Raw genomic sequence first — 22,610 nt, 5'->3', positions numbered from 1 at the left:
ATACCACAATAATAGACCATATCAACAGGATTTATTGCTTGATATCATAACAAAACTTGCCAACATCCATCCTAACAGTGGTTGACTTTAATTGTGATATATTGCACAGTTACAAGAAAACTTTAACCACAGAAAATGAAATGTCAAAGATAAGATTGAACTAGCTGATTTAGAGCAATTCATCAAAAATGACAGTTATAAACAATCCATTATATTTCACACAGGTAACTGGATTAGGCTGTGAAAGTTCCTATAAGAACAACTATCTATTGTTTCTAAGATTTGAATGTCCAAACTACAGGTGTGCCAGCATGTACAGGTGTGTTACCTGTGCTGGAGGTGTACAGGGTGGGGCACCTTCAGGTGCCTTACCTTGTTGCCAAACTACTGGATAAGATCAGGCAATGCCCACTGACCCAGATCAGCGAGTGCCTAAGTTCTGACAGAGGCCCGGTTCATATCTCAGATGCCAGGATAAGCACCTGTTTAGGTAGAGTCCATCCCTACATACCTGGCAGAGCTGCTGTGTGCCCTGTAGGTCATACAGCATGCATTGTTGATGTTCTGTCATTACCTCCATGAGAAATGGAGGTATAGTTTTTACTCTGCCTGTGTGCATGTGTGCATGCACATCCAGTGCAATAACTCAAGAACCTTTAGATGGATTGTGATGATATTAGGTGCGTAGGTAGGTGTTGTGGACCTGATAGTCAAGGTCGATTGTGGACCTCCTGGTGGCTGACCTTGGTATTACAGCAGTGTTTTTTGTATCTTTGGTCCTGGATATGCTATGGTTTTGTTTTAGGCTGTAAAACAGGGCTGTCTCCATGACCCGTCCCTCCATCCTAGAACAGGAACTTGTTGGGATAGAATTAAAATTTCACCCAATCCATCCAAAAAATGGAAACTTCATGACATAAAATCAATGGGGAATACACTTTCGTAGGCTTAAAATAACAGATTTGATATAGAAAGTAAACATAAAATTTCCACCATAGGGTAAACACTGTTGGGTAATGTTTTTTCCGCAGTGGTTCAGCTGTACAGGTCTTTGATATATGTTTGTCGATTTTCTTTGTTCAATGAAGCAATCTAGGTCAGGTGTAAAATCTCAGCTCGGCTGGCCCAGGCAATTTCGACAGCGTACGCTCTTCAGAGTTGTTTGTACTTCAGCTACCGTGTGACACGACACACGCAACAAACGGGCTCCTCGGACTGGTACAAGAAATGACAAGAAAACGCTGAATGAGAAGTGGGAAAAGCTGCTTCTTGAAAGTCTTATAATAGCGCTAGGAAACTTCCACAAACATTATTCATTCCTTAACACGGTTTCCACCTGTTGACTGCCTTCTTGGTATACTTTTATGACCTTAATTCTATCTTAGACTTGTTCTTTGCAGTTTAGAATACTTCTATAATGAAACGGTTCAAAATTATTTTGCAATATTACCTGAAGTAGGCTAAAGATCATCTGCACAAGTAAGTTATAAGTTATCATAAAAGAGGCCTTTTGTTTTCAGTTATTTCAGTCAAACATAGAATGACTTTAAGGAAAGCTTACAGCATTTGGGATCACATGTGGTCTGTGGTCTCATACTTCAGTCAAAAGTTCTAAGATCAGTCCAATTTGAGATGAAGATAAAGGAAGGCGTGTGTGGTTTGTAAAGAATGTTTTTTGAAGTAGTAAAAGAATGGCATTGTTGAGCCATCTAAATGACAAAAATCCCTCCCCTTTTATAAGTGGGATAAGGGGGTAAGTTATATCTTACATGTTTACATAGTTTAAGCTGTCAGGAATTTTTTCTACCTGTCAGGTATTTTAAACAAAGGCAGTGGCACAGTTACGCTAAGATGGACCTTCGTCTTTCTTTAAGTGGTGTCTTCTCTTAGGTCTTAAGGCTCTTGATGGACTGTAAGGTCTTATTTTAATGATCAGTGTCACAGTACCAATATTGATATTTCAATTAGTACCTTCTTGCTGTTTTTCCTTTAATACCTGTGCAGTACCCTGGAAGGTGGCTTTTGGTTATTTTAGCAAAGGCTTAAAACGTGTTGAAAACAAGATGTTTGCCGTGTTGAACAGTAGTTCCCTTTTCTGCGATGTCATACAGGTGTGGTTTGCCACACCCTGTTGGCCCCGGTTGCGTGCGTGCATCTAACGGTTTAGGGAAGACGCCCCAGTGTCTATGGTTTAGTTTACTCTTGGGCCCGTTCCCTGACATAGCACGCTATCGCTTGAGCGTACACCAAGCAGAACGGAGTGGTGAGCAATTTGCGAGTTTTTCTCTGATATAACCCCGCCTCCTTTTCATTGTGAATGGTTGCCATAGAGTTACCCACCCTGCAGGTTTAATTGAAGGGTACTGGGCTCATGGTGAAGGGAGGGGGTGACCTAAATGGTTTGTTTTCCCACTCAAGGCAGATGGCATCCCCTCTACTTTTGTTTGTTGATTTCCAGCAAACAAGAGAGGGAATGTCACAGCTCCGATTGCACTGGTATTTTCTGGGCTGTTCTCCTCGCCGACTGCACTCCCTCTGGAACTTGCCGTCACCTACTTTATCAAGATTCAGTAAAGACTATCTCAAAGTTGAAACATCAAATCTTTTTAAAAAAGAGTGTTTCATTTTTTTTTTGTCAGAAATTTTCCAGATACATCAGTGGACACTTTTTCTTTCAAACTGTGTTTCGAAGATAGTTATGATGAAGGCCTACACGTTATATAACTGTGAATACCGGAGAAACTGTTCACATTCCGACCCGTCAGGACCATGGCATGTGTAAGCCTTGCGGTGTCCGCTCATTGTTGTATCCCCTATTGTCTTACCATCCTGCTGTTGTAGTCTCTATGCTCAGCTTGTTAAGTGCATAGAACATCTCCAGTGTGACTGCTACTCGGGGTTTGGACCACGTTCTGTTGAGAAAAGAATGTTGAGAACCCTCGCTGTGCTAGGAATGCTCTTTTCAAGTCCCATCTATGGCTTATCCAAAGGTGAAGTTGTTTGAAGATCAGTATTCATCTTTTTTTGCCATTTACAGTTTTAGGAAGATGTTTCCTAGTGCTTGTTTCTTGTGGCAGGTTTTCAAGTAGTGTGTAATGTTTTATCTAAGTATTAACATTTTCAAGCAAGATTCTTAATGTTTAATGTTATGTAAAATGTCAAAATGAACATATTGTTGTATTAAGCATTTTATAGCTTTATTTTGTAAAGTAATTACATATTGATATTTTTCATGACGCCTAAGACATATTTGTAAGGAAATGTTTTCCAGTACCCTGTTGGAATGTTGGTCCATGTTGGCATGACTGGTACCCCCACAGTGTTAAGTAGACTGTTCCACACCTGACCATGTAATTGGCCATAAAATGAGGTCAGCCAATAACTACAACTTTTACTACTTTGTGACTTTGTGGCAAGTCATCGAAGTCAACGAAAAGTAGACTTCTGATAACACTATTAGAATGAAATTATTTTTTCATTATTTTGTGATAGAATCTTAGAGTGACATACTGTAATTCACTTTAACTTCACGGTAGCAAAATTTCACGGTGTAAGGAAAATGTACATTTTCACTGAACTATAACTTCACGGTGGCGGAGGTTTGAAAGAATCATAAATATCAACAACAGGTTTTTCACGGTAATGATAAGGTAACGGTACACAGGTGACCGTGAAAACAGTGAACATAAAGTCACAGTGAAAGAAACACGAAGTACAGTAGTTTGTACACAGCTCCTGTGTTACCCCTGAGCAGTTTGGACGGAGGGGGTTGTGGCAGTCAGTAGAAGAGCCTGGTATCAGATGAGGGTGATCTGTAGGAAACCCTACCCAAAAAAGTTCCAGCTCCAAAATATTACCGTCATATCTCACCCACGAGGTGGAACATTGGTGTGACATTCGCGTGCGTCAAGCTATTTGTGGATTAACAACCGTTGTTGTTGGCAGTTTGTCACAACAAAGTCAGAACCTAGTCCTTTCATGTCAAGGGTTGACAAGTTGATTCACGGAAGGCAGCTAAGGTAAGTATACATGTGTGCTGTACTGAAAATCCTACTGTTCAAACTAGGGGTTGTTCGTATATAGCATAGTTGTGAAGGAGTTTGCTTGTTGTTTTGTAGTACAAAAAGAGAGGTTATTACTGAATTTTTCTTTTGTTTTGGGTGTTAATTGTTGTAAACTGTATTGGCCTTGAAATATTATGTGGATTTGTTTTATATACATGACATATGATTTAAACTGGCAAGGCAGAGGACTATGATTTCTAGATTAGGTCACTTGTTTTGACTTAACTCTGTAAAACAGTACTAATATGGTATCTTTAAAGGCTCCTTTCATTTGTGTATTATGTAGAAATAATATTCCCAAGTTTAAACTTTTTCTGAGGGACCTTATCTATTTTTCTTTTTATCACATATTATCATTAAGCTTGGTTTTTTGAACTGTCAAGGAGTTGTCATCTCTACACCTTGTACCAACGTCTTGAAATGTTAGCCTCCCTCCAAAGGAATTTCGTGTCTAAAGAAGCCACATGTCTTCATTATCAGAGTGGTACTCTAGGATGATTATCTGCATCATTACCCAACAATGTTCTGACCTCCACTGAATCAATTATACAGCCCTCCCCTAATCCACCCCTCCCCTATGGCTGGTTTGTTAAGTCTTGATTAACTGACATCAGAAGTAATTGCCATGCTTCATTGGAAACAAAAATAGATCGCTTGGTAACCCTTTGTGTCCCTCCCCCCTCTTTAGACATCTGACACTAGATCTGAAGATATCGTATAATGCTGTATTTAGGATCGCACAAAAGGAGCCACTTGTTTTTTTTTCCTGTGGTGAATTTAGCAGGGAATACCGACGTTTTGAAAGCTGTGAAAGAAAGACGCATTTTGTTGGATTGTCATTGGTTCAGGGAAAACAAACTCAGCCCCCTACTTGCTGTTCCTAGGGGCAGAGGGAGTCATGCATGTTACGGTGGTTCCAGGCCAGAAATAGGGCCGGAGATAGTTTTGTTTTCCGCTGGAGTATTTACCGAAGGGTTTTAGGGGAAAAGGGCTGGGTTGAGTGGCCTGGGCAGGGAATCAAATTGCAGTGCTCTCTTCTGTTTGGTTGACGGAAAATCGTTAACCCAATTTTTTAAGACCCTTGGTGCAGCTCGGAAATGAATCGTAGCAGTTGTGGAGTGGCTTTCCTTTGATCTGCGTTGACTCCATTCAAACTTTAGAGAAATGTTTTTTTTAGATTGGTATTTACTAGATGGAACAGTGGATGCACATACAGATGGGTCGTACTTTCAGCTTCTATTGTCAGATGGTGATCTAAATTTGGTCTATAGTATTTAATGTTAGATTTCAGCTACATAGCCAGCCTATTTGAATTTATTTCAAAGTCTGGTGAACATTAAAGATGCAGGGCTTAAGCTTTGAAGACAGTTAGTTAGATTTGTTGTCTACAGGTAATTTTGTTTATTGCTTGCCCAGTTTGTTGGTAAACTCCTCGTTTACTTGTACAGGAGTTGTCCTGTGTGTCCCGTCGGGTCATTACGCAAGCAGTGGAGCCCATTGGTGGCCTGGTGTGAAACAACCCCTGCCCTCCACACAAAGGCCTCCCCTGTACCAATCCTGCAAATTTACAAAAGCGTTTTGAAAGTTTAGTCGCCCGGAATTTCTCTGGTATGGCAGAGTTTGCCTACTGCAAATGACAGACACGTCACGGACTGTGCCGCCAGGGGCCCGTTTTGTACAGTTCCACCAAGTCTTGATGAACTCTCCTATAATGTGGGTATTCACTAAACCCTGCTAACTCACCCTTTTCACAGGCTTTTATCTCAGTCACACCTCTGCTTTTGTCTGGCCATGAGAGGTTGAATGTAGGAGGAACATTTCAATTGTTAAGGTAAACAGAGGCAGGAGGGAAGGCGGGCAAAAGGTATTTCATCCAGGCACGCGATTTAAAAGGGAGATTTAAAGGATAGTTGTGGATCTGGCTTAGAAGGTGGTCATGGATGATAGCTGATTCACTCAGCATACCTTTGAGACTGCACTGTGTTGTGATAAATTCTTTAATTAAAGCTGTTTTTTCAACATACTTTATTACGACTTTAGTGGAGAGGTTTCATTGTCAAATTTGTACTTATAGCAGGAACGTAATGCCTTGCATATTTGTTATTATTGATATGTGTATCTTAGTATATTTGAAAGATTGGGCTTTGATGGTTTTGTGCGGAATGTTTTTAGTGGTCTGAAAAATTGGAATGTTGATTTTGGTTAGCTTTTGAAGAACATTCAAGACATGAGGGGTAGAATCATATCTAGAATTATGTTTTATGTTTAAAATGAAGATTTGATGATAGATTATTCTGTTTTTAGGGAGATATGCAAATACAGCTTCAGCCTACTCTCTCACCATCAGACAAAGAAAATATTTACATAGTTCGGGCAATATGACACAACTATTGAACTAACAGACCCCTTCCCCCATAAAGTAGAAGATTGCTGGCCTAATACACATCTAATCCGGACGTCGGAAACCGCCAGTACAATCAACTGCCAGCAGATTGATGGTATGCGTAGGTTGATAGTTCCGGTAATTCATAATGGCCCTGGATAGGCTTCATACAGAATTAGATTACTATAGGGATACGCACATCACCATTGAAACAATCATAGCGAAGGGACTGTTGCGTAAGTTCTAGGTCGATTTGCAGCAATCACTGTAAATTTTGGGACAAGGTGTATCTTTGAGTTTGCAGTTGAAATAATGGTCACCGTAGTAAAACAATAGAAGACAGAACGTACGTTCGCGGTATAATGATTTCAGGGTGAGAGGCCACTGCGAAGACCGCAAACTTGAAAATATTGCAAAAAATTTAAAGATTTATAGTAGCTGCAGTATAAGACTTACTCTGACAAGATATGCTACCAGACATTAGATATACTTAAGAAATAAAAGCCTCTAAAATGATTTCTTGGCTTATATATTTGCAATGTAGGGATTATCATACATCCCGCATTAAATGAAATTCAAGAATTGAGGTTTTTCCACTTTTGCATTGCATAGAACGCAAAGAAAGCGAAAATTTTTGTGTGCACAATGTGTTTTTTTGTGGCATTCACTGTTGTCACAAAGTGGAATTGAAACAAAGTTATCGTTGCATTTTGATTCTTTTGGGTTGTACAAGCCCTTAATGGTGTCAGAGAGTTTCCAACATGGCTGACTAGTTAGGGCTCTTCATCTCCACTGCCAAGAGGCTGTTAGTTTTAATCCCTCTTGACATGTTGCTGCTGCAGTACTCATACAAGGCACTTTGTTACCATTTGTTACAGTGTACAGTCAGCTTGTGAAAATAAGGTTCACTAGTCATTGTAGGTGACCTGTAGTCGACTGGTTAACCATTATGGTTGGGATGGGGGTTTGTCTAACTTCTAAAAAGGCTAAGAGAAAGCCAAGTACCTAAAAGATGAAATGTGCATATAGAACTTGGAAAAAAAATTCACACATCTGTACTTGAGGTACAAAATGATAAAAACGAAGATGAAGAAAAAGGACATACATGTACACCCAGTCTTAGAAAGATGGAGTATGCCCTGTGGGGCCAGGTGCTAAGCAGGTGTAGGGCCATGTGTTAAACAGATATAATACAGTCTGACCTAGTCTCAGATACCAGGACATATCCCTATACAACATACAATCAATCAGTCTAAATCTGTTAACTGCACCCTGTGTATAGTATCTGGGTTATGAAAAGATTGGAAAGATACTTTATTTTGCCTAGTATGATAAGTTTTAAAGATTTCTATGAATATATTATTACACTTTTATTATTGAAAGTTGAAGAAAAGTCTTGAAAATTCAAGATATAAGGGTATTTTGACACAAATTTTACTTCTTGTGATAATTGAGTTATTTACCTTCATTGGTAGACGTAAGAATTAATAATCTTTTAAAGTTTTATGCGCTGAACCAGGGAGGTATCTGTAGTAATACAGTTGAAAAAAATATTAATAAAAGTTAATAAAGAAGACTGCAGAACAATTATAATGGAAGGGAAAAATGTACATCAATTGTTGACCTGAAGAAAGTTTCATCTTCATGGGATTTATTTTCATTTTTTTTCATACATGCAGCAGACTCCTGAAGCTGTTTGCATTCTTATACACTATTTAGATACTTTAAAAAGGCCATACTAGTTTGAGGTAATATGCTATGTAGATTTTCTGCCTTCCAGTACAACAAAACAATAGGTTTGAGCTGTCAGCATGTTGGTGGTGTGATATATGGAGATCCGAACCCTCTCTACTTGATTACAACACACCACGCGATCGATACAATGTTTATGATGGAAGGACAGCGAAAGTTCTGTCTTAGCAAGGGTCAGAATGCAGCCAGGTCTGGATTATATCAGTACACAATTGAACACAATAAACTTGAAGAAACGTAGTCCTGTATTGTCTTATCTTGTTATAAACTTAAAGACAATAGACAAATGTTCAAAGTAGTTGTGAGTTGTCAGATCATTGACAGTTTAAAAATGTGCCCCATGTACTTTTGTAGACTGAAACTTAATATGAATTGTGTATTGACTACTAGCCATAGGACATTGTTTACATGGAGAAAATCAATGCACTTTTTGTTTCATTTAGTTTCTGAACAAGACATTTGGCATTTTAATCATATCTGGACTGTTCCATTGTCGAACTAATGAAACCATCATGTACTGTATGGAGTTAATCAAAATTCAGAGGATTGGGTGAAAAATGAATTATGTATGGTCATTTCAATACCACCTGTCATCTGTAATAGCGTCCACTTGTTTAAATACACATACATTTGCATGCAAATATATTTCTACATCCATATTCTATATATGAAAGACCAACACTTCCTTTGGAAGTGTGTGACTAAATAAAGAAATGGAGAAGTGGTAATGTATGTTAAGGTGAACGGTTCGTTAGACTTGGCTCGTTAATTGATAGAGGACGAAGTTAATTTGGCAACATGGATCCTGAGTGGTCCACCAGGATGCGTATTAGCATTATTGGACAATGAATGATACAGCTGGGGCCGGCGGGCTGATTGCTAACCTGCGACTGCATTAGGAAAACAACCGCGACGCACCCCTTGTCCCGGGGCATTGTGTGACGCTCAGCTGACCAGTGCGTGTAGATGGCCTGGCTTGGGAACAATAGTGGCCGGCTTTGACCGCACGTTTGTAGAGTTTACGACCCTCTTGGCAGCAAACGGACGTACGAGCGGTTTCGTTAGGAAGGATGGGGCTTTTGGTGAGCCACGCGAGCTGTCTGGAGTCGTGTTCGCAGTTCCTGGTGGTGAGTGGTTTCATTGCCGAGGTCTTTCACAGCAGCAACATATGGGGAATACGGCAATCTCCCTGGCAAGTCTAACATGTGGTGTAAAAGCCTGTGAAATCCGGATGAAGTTTCTACTCAACTTGCAAGCTGTTTTCTTTGTATTGTATAAATGGATGGTACATAAAGTAAAGAGTGAACGTTTTAAAGGATGGCATTTCTAAAGATGGAGTTTTATGTGGAAGCATTCTTGTGTGTTTGTAGAACTATGCTAAACTGTTCAGATGTAAATTGTGTATGTTTGCTACTGTCTGTTCCTCTTCATACAAATCAAGCACCCAAAGTAACATTATACAAATTTGCTAAAATGCAAACAGGGAAGGTAAATATTTGCTTGGAATATTGCCCAGGATAGTCTGTTATTGGTAATGGGTAGTTTTGCTTATATCCGTGTACTTTGTTTTATAGAGTAGTATTTTATAAATTTGTATGGTTCTTTCAAGATGATCTGCTTTTCATCGTTTGGGTATTCATGGCATTCATAACTATTCAGTTTACTAAAAGTCTAAATCTTTCCTCTAAAAATTGAAGCATAAGACTGCCCAATCCAGGCAAACGTCTTTTTTGTCTTCCAGCTGTATTGTGAGTTTTCTTTTGTTTGTGAGTGAAAGTAAGAAAGCGTAGCCTTTATGCATGCTGCTTTGTGCTGTGGGAAGTTATTGTGTGGAGTATACAGAAGCCCACGTGGCTATAGAATAGGACTGCTGGCAGCTTTCTCATTCAAATGCGGGGTGATTTTGCGGTTTCCCCCGACAATGCCCTGTGAATACATAATGAGGACCTGCCAACGGCTGATAGGATATTTCTAATCCACAAGGCATATTTGATCAAATGTGTGGAATCAGGGAGCACTCAAGTTCTTTGTGTAAAGTTAATTTGTGGTCCTGATATGATCAGCCCTTTTTATGACCCAGAAATCACTGTGGAATTATTAATACCAGGTCAGATTCCAGAAGAAAGGGTTTTGGAATTCAGTTTGAAAAGATAATTGAGGATAGATACTGGATACATATATTTGAAAAGAAATCCATTCTTATACATGTATGTAAATACAAGCTATGAGAAATTTGATTTTATGTGGTCTCTGCTGATGCATGTTATTGTCATCTTTACCACAATAAAAATAATTGATTTTAGAGGTCTATAAAATTTATATGCATTTGAGCTTATGCTATTTTGTTTAGGTAGAGTTATGTGAGCTTCGTGTGTCATAAGAATTAACGAACTTAATTTTAAGATTTCAGATCTTTAGAATGTTTCGCCCTTAAGCTATTGAGCTTTTGACCATGTAAGAAAGTGATTTCTTTTCATTAGCTTCCCCTCCTGTACTGTTAGCATGCATACTGAATGGCAATTTTTATATACAGTACCGGAAGGCTGCTTTTCAATTCAATTGGGTCATCTAATTCTAGGAGCACTTATGTTTTGTATAACATCCGGGAAGAGACCTTGTTAGTCAGAAATGTGTCCTGTATTAATCTAATTCACTGTTTGGCATTCGCTGTTTTGTTTTGATACCTCATAATGTGAATCTTTTTCTATTCCTGTGTACAAGGCGTTTTTATTCATCGGTTTGTAGGTATATATACAATATTTTGTGAAACTCTATTTCAAATTATTCGTCATAACTTTTCTAAAGTTCTCTAAGTTTTTCTAAAGTTTTCTTGTCTTACAAAAATGTAGAAATCAATATGTCAGGACTAGGAATTTTATCTGATATATAGATTTCAAGTTGCAGCAATGGCCAAATATATCGTTTTGCCTGCAACCTTGTTTGAAGTGACATGTTATCTCTAGTAACATAATATCTATCTTGAACTACTGCCCTGAATTCTAATTGTGATTAAAGATGGACTTCGAGACTTGGATTCTTGTCTAGTCAAAACTTGATCAGGAAGCTGTAAAATTAGATTTTGTGTTCCATATTTCCTTAAAGATGTGACAAGATATCGAAGAAGGGGTTCACTCTGTATCAATATCAGAGATAAAGGTAGACTGATATCGGCCAAAATGGCAAATTTGGATTGGAATCTTGTTAGAATTTGGCACAAAGAGGTTTTAGTATGCAGCATAGTCCTTATGATGCATGTATAAGTGAACCATTTGCAAACTTCTTCATTTAGGTCACCAAAAGGCACAGTCTTAGGTTGTCCTCCTACCTAACCTTGCACATATCACAAGTTATTCTCCAACCTTGCACGAGTTAGAAAGGCACAGTTGCCATGTTCTATATTGGGAAATGATGGCAGGCTGCGGAAGTAATTCAATAAGCAGAGCTACTGCATTGATTGCTCTGGATATGTCTGCTATAAATTTGTCGTTATAGAATTGGTCTGATACTAAAGTCATAAGTTTGATCATTGCAATCCTTTTGAACTCATAGTTTTATCAATAAAGTGATATTTCTACCTCTGTAAGGTCACTGCTGTTAGAGGGATATATTTTACTTAGAATTGGACACACTTTTGCTAATTTGTTATTCTTGGTCAGCAGAATAGTAAAGTTTATAGGTATGTATAATTACGTTATCAATTACAGTCTTTGTCAACCCCAAGAGTATACATAGTACATGTTAGACCCTAGACATTGGACTAAATAGGTTTCATTTGATCTGTTTTAAAGGTTGAGCTTTTAGGATGTATTATTAAGGTGCAACACACTAGTTTTGTAAAGACCTGATTGATAGCGTTGATTCACACACACCGAGAAGGACCCCTACTCTTATGGATAAGTGTGTTGGGTTTGTTAACGTGCTCGAGATGTGGCTCTCCTCAAACACAGCACCTCCGGATTTATACGTCCAATCGGAGAGGATATCTTAAATAGAAGCTACCTATAACTGAGTACTCATTTTCACCTGAGTGAGAATATTTGTGTAGAGGGTACAACATTGGAACCTGTCAGGGATTCAAACCCAGAACCTTTGGATTCTAAAGTGAAGAACCCTAACTGCAGGGCCACCATGCCACCAAAATGAAAGCCTATATCCATATTTATCACATTCTGTCATGCATGCATGATATCCCTTGCAGGGAACATTTCTGCTTCAAGTAGAAAGCTTGTTTGTGTAATTGATACATGACACGCCTGCCTGACCGCACCATAATTCAGTTAGTGGGCACAGAAGCCTGGCCTACATTTGTGGGAAAGGTGTGTTTATATTCAGAAACGTGAGAGTAGGATATGCAAATCTGATTGTTTAGTGAACCTTGAGAAGTAGGGCAATACTGCAGTACCTTATTTCTGTATAGGAGGAGCTGTTACAGCTTGAAGTGACACAGGCAGATCATCCTTTGACTCATTGAAACCAGTTTGTTACTAAGTTCTTCTTGTAAAAGTTGTATTATGATCTTTGTAAATCTAAGGGTACTGTGCAAAAGAGTGTCTTTAACTTAAAATTGTTCATCATACTTTGAAGTGTAGGGCAATAAATATGCAATGTTTTATGATTGCGCTGGTAGGTTCTGTTGAAAACATTGTTTCAGATTTGTATGAACACTTCTTGCTTTTTCCTTTAACTTGTTATTCTTCTTTTCTCTACCAAGGTTATAATTCAAGCTCTTTTTTTCATTGTCCAGTGCTCTTAGCCTTCAGGCTCCCACAAACTGGGAGTACAATTATAAAACCACTGCAAATATTTAGCGATCTAAAATATTTGGAGAGTTGTCTATGCCAAAATCTGTGTGTGCCAATTATGACAAGAGAATGTGGTGTGTGTGTGGGGCTGTTTGAGGAAGATTAATCCTACTGGCGCTTTCAATGTTTAAATGGACTTGACCCAGTTCGAACCTGCCAGGGTTGTAATTGAAACGTTGGACTGGAACTGGGGCAGACGTCAGATCAGACAGCTGCCCTGTCTCCTGTCTGTTAGCTGGAGCTGCGCTTGATTTATGGACCTGATAATGGACGTTGACATTGTGTGGGTCCCAGGGGACAGAGATCAAACCTGTTTCAACAGCCAGCGCCAAGGAAAACCTGTTTGAAACTTTTCAGCTGTTTGCTATGTTATAACTTGAAACAATAATACATGTTTCTGTAGCCATAGTACAAACACATTTCTTGAAGACTTGTTTTTTTATAGGTGCGATGACAACTTAGAAGTTTGCAAGGGTTTAAATTCATTTAAGTTTGTTGGGACTTAATTTTGCAGTAGGAGGGGAGGCATTCGCGTTTTAAGTTTGCGGTTAAACCGACATACTGTCTTTTAAAACATTTGCAGTGTGATGAGTTCACTGGAAAAAACACTCGAACTTGAAACCAACGTAAATATATCACAAGCTACAGTAACATGCAATGTCTTTATCGTTGGGCCTTTGAACTCTGTTGCATGTCACATTGTAATTGGACAACCTTTGGCATTTTGATGGGTGTCTAATAATACCACAATCTTGGACAGTTAGAGGAACCCCCTCTGGTATCTGCCATCCGCCAGAGACAGCTTGTTTTCCTCAGCAATCTTTTGCCACTACGGTGGTCTTAGTGAGGTTCAGGCAATGTCATAAACACATACCAAAGTTGGCCAAAATCAAGTTTAGTGGTGTAATGATTTAACATAGTGAGTGAGTGATGCAGTATGCAAGTGGATGTTAACAGTCTAAGAATTGTCTCAGTAATTACATTATAGATATCCCCACACACATACAGTACTTACAACTGTTACAGTACATTGTAATTTAAGCTTTGGATTTTCAGTCTTTAGGAAATGACTCAGGTGCCAAACCTCTGCATGAAAAAGAACCCAACACACTTATTGAAAAGTCTATGGGTGACCCGGTGTGCTTGGCTAAAATTGCGAGCTTTGGACAGGCCACATTGCGCCAAAAATATGTTGCGCTCTGAGAGGTCCCATGATTTTCTTACTGAGAAACTGACTTTCAACTATAACTGTTTCCATGCCACGCCCACAAGATAATTCCTGAATACATAAAAGCTAATTTAGCCTGACTGCTACATGATGGCGCCAGTACTCCCCCAGACAAATCTATATGTCTCCCCACAACCTCATTAAATACCTCCAATCTGTAACTACAGTCAAACCTGCCCAAGGCGACCACCCGGCGGACCGAGCAAAAATGGTCGCGATGGACAGGTGGTCGCCATGAAGAGGATTCCACTCACATGTTTCCAGGTCGAGGTTTTCAAATACAGTACGTAAATGGATGGAAATTATGTGAATTTAGACAGCATGACCCCCACCAGGTTCAATTCTCATTGAAAGAAAGATCCTACAAAAATTTTATTTTCCGTTATCGTTGTAATAATTGTATACCACTACATCGTGTACAAATTTTCGTCATAATTTTGACTACAAAACAATGGTTGCCTCGATAATCTCGCAGCGCCCTCCCGAATTCACACCTTACACACACGCACATCATCGAAGTTTTAAGGCCTAAGACAAATCCCGAGATAACACCTGCTGGCCCCAGCATTTTTTGGGGGCGCCGACCGCTGGATAAAAGGGTCAAAAAGTTTTCGATCTGACAACTAAAGATGAAAACGGAACGGTGTGATTTCGTCGCGCCGCCAAGCTCTGTGCGACCGCATGGAAAGGTAAGTCAGTGCAGCAGAACGCACAGCGTCCAATAAAGGTTTGTGAGATTCATGGAAATAAAAAGAATATAAGAATATCAATTTTCATCAATAACTAGAGTATTCGCAAATGTTCATACACAAAAGCATCGTGTTTTAGAAAGGTCAGCGGTACGTCAAATCCGAGCCGCGCCAAATCCAAGATGGCGTCGGGACCAAGGAACAACATTTCTCGCCCGATGTTTTGCCCGCCGCGAAGTGACAAAATAGATAGTAATTTCTGTTAGCTGTGAAATCTGACTTTTTGACGCCATGCACTATGTATTCGTTTTGAAAATTGAGTTTAAACCGAACTGAGTTTGCAGTAAACTATAAGATTACGATAGGCACAACAACATACAACATCACAAACATTTGTCTTTTTACAATGTTTATAGGGGGAACGTTTTATCAAAACAGTTCATGGAGGAATCGATGCTATAACATTGCTATTCCATATATTTTTGTCCTTATTTTTGTCCTTCAAAGTCTTGAAAACATTTCCGTGAAATCCGACAGCAAAATGATCCGATGTCACCGCACGCTTGAAAATTAGGCGGCCGCCATGGGCAGGGATTGTGCTCTGTGCGGTCCCAATTCGTGGCGGTCGCGGCCGCGTTGGACAGGTGGTCGCCTTGGGCAGGCAGCTTAATGCTTGTGCCTATGGGGAAAATTTTCGGGACCGAGAAAAAGCGGTCACCATGGCCAGGTGGTCGCGTTGAAAAGGTGGTCGCCTAGGCAGGTTTGACTGTATGTGGAACAAGTTTTTCCCTGCTATTTTCTACTCCAGTGGTGAAGCAAAAGGCATATCTGACGCTATGTTAGTTTATTGATTTTTTTGTGTGGTGGAAAGCGTGTTTCTCCCTCGGGGTTGTTATGTATTTATACCATTTAACTGTCCTGTTTGGGATATGATGCAACTTTGCTTACTGGTCATCTAGTGACAGCAGAGAAGGTACATGTATACCGGGTATGAGCTTCTACTGCTCCCAGTTTGGCCAAGCACACCGGGTCATCCCTTTTCTTCTCGATAAGTGTGTTGGGTTCTTTAACATCTTGGTTTGATGCCTAAAGCCCCCCATACACAGAAGTGAAGACTTATTGTTGCCACTGAAGGATGATCTGATTGATGCAACACTTCATATCGTGCCCAAACAGGGTTCAAACCTTCGCCCTCTGGATCCACGGTATTTGATCCAATTGGCAAAGCAGCACAGGAACACAGCTAACTTATGTATATTTCTTTTATCATAATTATTTTCAAAACCCTTTTTTGGATTTCTAATTCTTCTGCATATTTCACACAGTATCTTCTAATTTCTAATTCTTAAGCATATTTTGCAATGTTGTCTTTATTCAAACTCTTTGGTAAATATCATATTGGATCTTCTAATTTATGAATCTTTTGCATATTCCACAATCAGTCATAGTATCTTCTAATTTCTGATTATTTGGCACATTTGATAAAGTGTCATGTTACTTTTCCTGGATGCAAGGTTGTTGCTTGCAGTGGGGTGAAGAGCGCTGGATATTTGTTGTTTCACATCTGGCTTGATACGACAAGGGTGTCAATGGAAGTTTCTGTCTTATAATACCTTACAAGTGTTTACCTGCATCCAGTTGATTAAACAGGTCTTTTTGCTGGTCGGATTTTCTCCTGTTTTTGCTGTCCTAAAGCCGTGGTACTCCCAGTACAAGCTTGGAGGATTTGGAGTTGAGGCCTTTGTAAGTTATTCTAGTGGTACTCAGGCGTTTACCAATAAATATTCATATAAATTTAATGACATGCAATTGATGAAATTTTTTTTTTGTAAAAACAGATTTAACAGCAAAAATAGAAAAAACAGGCTACCAACAAATGATTGTTTACCTAATCCTCTGTTACTTATGTTACAATTTTGTCATAAGTTTCTGTTCTTGTAGTCTGGGCCCTATTGAAAATGAATTTGTTAAAATTGAATACCACCTAGCCGTGTGAAAATGCAATAAATAGAAAGATAAAATAAAATCATAACCAAAAAAAAAGAAAAAACTGAAGCTGGAGACAGCCCTGGGCCTAAAGCATAAGATATATAATGATTGACAAGGAGGATGAAAACTTCACACCTACTGTACAAGTAGCAAAACTGGATGAGGCGTGAAATCTGAATTCCCCAACACATGGTCACATCTGGAGTACCAACTGGGGGGGGAGGGGCACCCATTATCTCCCAAAACAATAGGTGTCAAAACTGTGCAGGATTCACAATTGGGTGCTAATGGCATTACAATAGTGTGTGACAGTTGTACAAACACCTGCCATTCATGGCTACAAAACAGAAGGATTACAAGCTTAGTATAGGTTCATGAAGAACTTACTCTAGTTTATAAAATAGTGCTGAAAAGAACAGTGGAAAGGTTTGTAATTTGTAAAAATGGAAATTTTGAATCTCTGTTTTACACCTGTTTTGGTGGCATTTTATAAGTCTTTCTGATGGTGTACGTTTTTGTCCTATTATGAGAAAGGAAAAACATTGACCACTGGAAAGATATGTATAAAATGTCTCAAACATATGCCTAAACACTGACTTGGACCCTACCTCTGCTTGGTGATCAAGAAAATTTAGCAGTTAGTTGATTTCAGAAGATTTTGCATTTTCAACCTGGTCATTATGATTATAGGAAGAGTTAGGGTTGCACTGTTGCTAAAAATAAGCTCTACAAATTGGTTTGAATCTGTAAAGATTTGCTAAGATTTCACATTGCCAAACCATGACATTTATTTATCACATGTTTGTTGTCCTTTATATCTCAAGTCATGAAATGAGATACTTTTCATTGTAGAGTCATTCCTAGACACAAAAGTAGTATATTTGAATGAAGTCCTGTCCTCTCGCTACATGGATATTCCCTTTTGGCATTTTGGATCAGCTAGGCTGGAAACAATGTCTGTTACATCTTCTGACAGGGATTTTCCCATTGGGATACTGTTATTTGTGGTTCTTGTTATACGATATACTCCATGAATGTAAATTGGTGCCATAAAGATTGCCAAATCACTAGTCTAAGAGCTTCTACACAATAACATTGCTGTGAAATGGTCTGTGGGGTATCACCAAACTTTATGTGACAATTTTGTGGTCAATGTTCCGTGGAGCCAATAGAAATGCCACAAAAATGTCCCGCTACATGGAACGGTGATCGTTACGGGCTGATGTTCGTTCTATCGACCAATGACAGGCCAGGATATGAACAAGATGGCTGGTGTTTCCATGGCAGTTTCCTAGGAAACGAAGACATTTCCTGCTATTACATAGCCTGCAGTGTAATGGTTTACAGGAAACCACATTATCAACACATGGGTGGGCATGGCTGGGACTATTATTTTCCACCCATAGCCAGAAACATCCTTTCCTTGGATTGTATTGTCGGGATCTTCTTTTTGGTTGGACAGCATTGAACTTGAAAAACCAGGTAGGATTTCAGCTTTGTATGCTTTCCAAGATGCTGTTTTTAAATATTTGTACCTTAGGTGTACATATTTCTCTTCCAAGGCTGCTATCCTATGGGATATTTATTTTGCAAAGAGGCCTTTCTTGTGCTGGTATTCTATGACAATTTGTGTATCTTTTTAGCTACTAGATTAAGACAGCAGGCAGCCAGTAATTTCATGTAGGTATTTGTAATGTAGGTTAGTGCCACACGACAAACCACACATATAAGACTGGTTTCCTGTACAGGTATGAACTACATTATCCTAACAATAGAAATCTGGCTTATCTGATTTGGGTGGCTGAAGTGCTGTACAGGTAGACTAGACAGTCATACAAAGAAGGAAAGTGAAAAGGTATTATGTCTTGTTGACCGTCTCAAATATCCAGTAGACTATATAAGAGGTTGTCAGGTAATTTTAGCATTGTTGGTTTATGTATCATTTGTTCTTGGCCGTGTATTATAGTGAGTGGTACTATTGATTACATGTGAACAAATTACCACTTGAAGTTGTAAACCACTTTGCTGTGTACATGGGGGAATACTGTAGATTTGGACATTTTTGCGGTTCTCTGTTTTTGTGGTGACCTCTTGCCGTGAACTCATCACACTGTGAACATACTGTATACTCTGTCTACCGTTGTATGAAAAATGCTGGGAACTCTTCATTTTCACATTGCTGCAAAATCTTAGTGTCGCAAATTTATATGAATTTACAGTACTGTTGATTCAATAGTTTCTAACCTGGTGTTAATAGAGTGAGAGTTATAAAATGTTAAAATTTGAACCATTTATCCAACGATGGCGGCTACTTATCGTTAGGGTGGACCCAAAGTCCTACATATGAAAAACATTACTCATTTTGTTTTGACAGAAAGAAGTGGGTTTTGCTTTCTTAGTTCAAGTGACAAAACGTTGTCGAACTTAGTTGTTTGGTTTGTAGGTACTTAGTTAGAGTGTTATCCCTGCAGTGGTTGGCTAATAGCTTGCCATTCTGTTTTTTCATAGCCATGTCACGATGGCATTGTCAGGCAAAGTGACCAACCCACATACTGTAGAGTGTTGGTGTTTATTGAACTTACACATGTGCATTTCTGAAAACATCTTAAGTGGTTAAAAACATCTTATCCACCCAGGTCCTTATAGCTTTTGTGGGGAAAAGAATGCCGAAACTATTCAAACTGTTCCATTGAAAGGTAGGGGTTGCCAGAATGTTTTTTTCTTGAGGTGGGATCATCATTGAATTTGAATAAAGATAGATTTGTTATTAGAAAAGATATCTACGATTAGTCCCAATTGATTGTAATAAGTTGTAGATTTGCTTATGTTAGCCATTACAAATTACAGTCTAGTAAGTAGAAATTTAAGATATAATTTTTGCTTCTGTTTTGTAGTTTGTAGTTGACTCTACGAACGCCACTGTAGTTTTTGTTGCATCAATGAAGGTTCTATTGTTGAATAATGTTAACGTAAAATTAAAATGAGACAAGGAGGCAAGCCTGTTCTGCTAGTGTAGCATTTAGTATGTCAAGACCAGGGCTGGCCTCCAGGACCCGTCCCTCCGTCCCGGGACAGAAATTTGCTTGTTGGGACGGACAAAAATTGACCCCATCGTAAAAGAATCAGATTGGTGAAAATGTATTTTTCTTAAAGCTGAAAATGACTTAACAACAAAAATTAACAACATGGGCTGTGTGAAAAATTAAAAGCTGGAGACAGCCCTGGTGAAGACTGCGGTATTTGGTAAATATTGATTCGACTGATGTTGCTCCAATGTCCTATGGTGCTGTATGAGGTCATGTCTGATACCGTATCTTGTGGTTTGAAATCCATACAAGTTAGTCAGTCTCGTACAGGGCAAGGAAGGAATTCCTTCAGGTCTGGGCGTCCTATAACAACACAAGATGTCCGGACACTGGTTGCTAGAATAAGTCATCAATTAATCTGGTTCGTATGGAAAATATGGTTCACAGTGTTCTCATCAGTCCAGTAGAACTGATAGGTTAATAACTGGAAAATAATAAGGTCTCTGTATGAAAACATCATAATTATGTGGGTTTTTTTACTTGGAAACCTTCAGCAACAGTAAGAAAAAAAAGTCTAATTACTATGCATGGCCCCTTAACTTAATGAAACAAAACAAAACAGATCTCAATCTTCAAAAAGAAGGCTTGTTCATAAACTTGTATAAAAGTTTTTCTTTCAGTGTACCTTTAAGTTCCCAAAGATGAAGGTGCTCAAAAGGAGGCCATCTTATATTTTGTACACACAATGTTTCAGTTCCCTTCAGTTACCATAGCACACGCCCACGCCGAAATAGCTCCGTCTGTGTTGCATGTGTGAAAAGGGTGTTCCCCCCTTTGTGTACAGAAAAAAAAGGCTGTTGAACGTACGCCATGACCACTTCTGGTAAAAATAGCATCAGGAAACCAGGGTGTGACCCTTTCCCCTTTTAAATACCACACTTTCTCATGCATGGCTCATTGCTCCTGTTTCTGTGGTCGGAAAAGGACTTACCACGCTTCTCCTAAGCATTACTGCTTTTCCCTTTCTATTTCCTAAAGATTGCAAAAGATTTCCTTCATTTTCGGTTAACACACATTCGATCTAAGTCTTGAAAAAGGGATCCATATAGGTAAAAGTTGTTGTTTCTGTATTCACTTTGAAGGAAAGATTTGAAGACTTTTGTTAATGGGCATCTAAAATTCAAGATATTAGACCAGTATGTTTACTTTTTTAATTTCAAGGAGAATGTCTTTGGTATTTCAACTATTTGTTTGACTGCTGATGTACCTAAAACTTGTTTGTTTGTCTGTTTTTCTACAGCCTCAAGACATAGAGTCTCAGAGTCACACCTTCAAACTCAAGACATTCAACAAACGACCCAAGAGCTGCAGTCTGTGTAAACAGGTGATCTGGAACGAGGGACTTTCCTGCAGAGGTGAGGATAGTTTTATTGATATTCTATTTTCTGTAAATTAGATGGTCGACAATGATTGATAATAAATTATTCTTTTATGATGACTGATAGATATCTTCAGTTGTCATGAAGTCCAGTCAGAAGGAATGAATGATGACTATAAAGTCTCTCTGTATTGATGAATCAAATCGATAACTCTGAATTACAGAGTAAGACAAAGAATTTGTAGAAATTTGTCTGGTACAATTTTTCAGTACAGAAAGTGAATGTGATACATAATATCACATGTATTATCATAATGTAGTTTTAGTTTCGCTTTCTGTTAATTGTAACTTCCCTTACATTATTGCTAATGATGAAAGATACTTCTTACTGTTACTTCCATGGTGCTACTATAAATTGTTAATGTTTGAATTAAATGAAGTGAATTTTTTTTATCACAAGTTGCACCTATTTCTACATTACATCAATTTGGTTTTATTCTTTTAGGATATATTTTGAATGTTTGCATACCTACAGAGCATTGGTGTGGCACATTACATAAGTGTGTGACACTGTTCAGACACATAGATTACACACTAATTATGAGTATTGCTACAAAGTGTGAAAAGGTATTTTTGCCCCAAGGGGATGTCTGACCCACTTTCTAACAAAAAAGAACCAAATGTAATCCTCTTCTGTTATCTTCTTAAAACTACCCACTCTTTAGTAAGCAAGACTTTAAAACAATTCAACTGATTTCTAACATTTATGTTAGAGATTGGATGTATTTAAAGTATTAATTCTATCATGTAGGGAATTATTTCAAGGTCATAAATCACAGGCTGTCTGACAGGACAGGAAATCAAGAGTTTCCTGCATGATTTGTCCCATAATTCCCAGCATTTCCTGTTTGAAATGTGTCTGCCACCTGCAGACAGGGTGGGTCAAAAGTTTAAATTTATACGAGTGTTTGTTGTAAGATATGAATACTTAACTCACATGTTACAAAAATACAAGTTCCATTTTTTCTGTCCTTAGTGCAATCGATGAATTATCCATTATTTTTCTTTAATGGTTTATTCAGCCACAAATTATGGAAGGAATATCAGCTTCCTTTAAAGCTTGTTTAAGATTTTCCTTTAAAACTTGAATAGGGAAAGTGATCTTGAATGATTATCTCAAATTAGTGTAGAAATGTCACCTTTTATCATAATTGATTTGACAATGAGTCATTGCAAAATATGATTTTCAATGTGCATCCTAATAAGGATTGAAAGCCGTTGTGGGTTTTGATTCCTAAC

At 38.5% G+C, this 22,610-nt stretch overlaps 1 protein-coding gene across 24 annotated transcripts in view; it reads left to right on the top strand.

Moving 5' to 3' along the window:
- The window catches only part of LOC136420569 (tensin-3-like), a 160,013-nt gene that overhangs the window by 30,052 nt on the left and 107,351 nt on the right, over window positions 1-22,610 (top strand). For 23 of the 24 annotated variants that reach the window (XM_066407538.1, XM_066407544.1, XM_066407541.1 and 20 more), the window contains exon 2: window positions 21,234-21,348. In XM_066407538.1, coding sequence (XP_066263635.1) covers window positions 21,234-21,348 — 115 coding nt within the window. Of the gene's footprint in view, window positions 1-3,840; window positions 4,020-21,233; window positions 21,349-22,610 lie in introns of those variants that run through there. The other variant, XM_066407551.1, reaches the window with a different exon arrangement.

Source organism: Branchiostoma lanceolatum, chromosome 15 (genome assembly GCF_035083965.1).
Source record: "Branchiostoma lanceolatum isolate klBraLanc5 chromosome 15, klBraLanc5.hap2, whole genome shotgun sequence".
Taxonomy (NCBI): Eukaryota; Metazoa; Chordata; class Leptocardii; order Amphioxiformes; family Branchiostomatidae; genus Branchiostoma; species Branchiostoma lanceolatum.
This window is presented reverse-complemented; position numbering and strand designations above follow the sequence as displayed.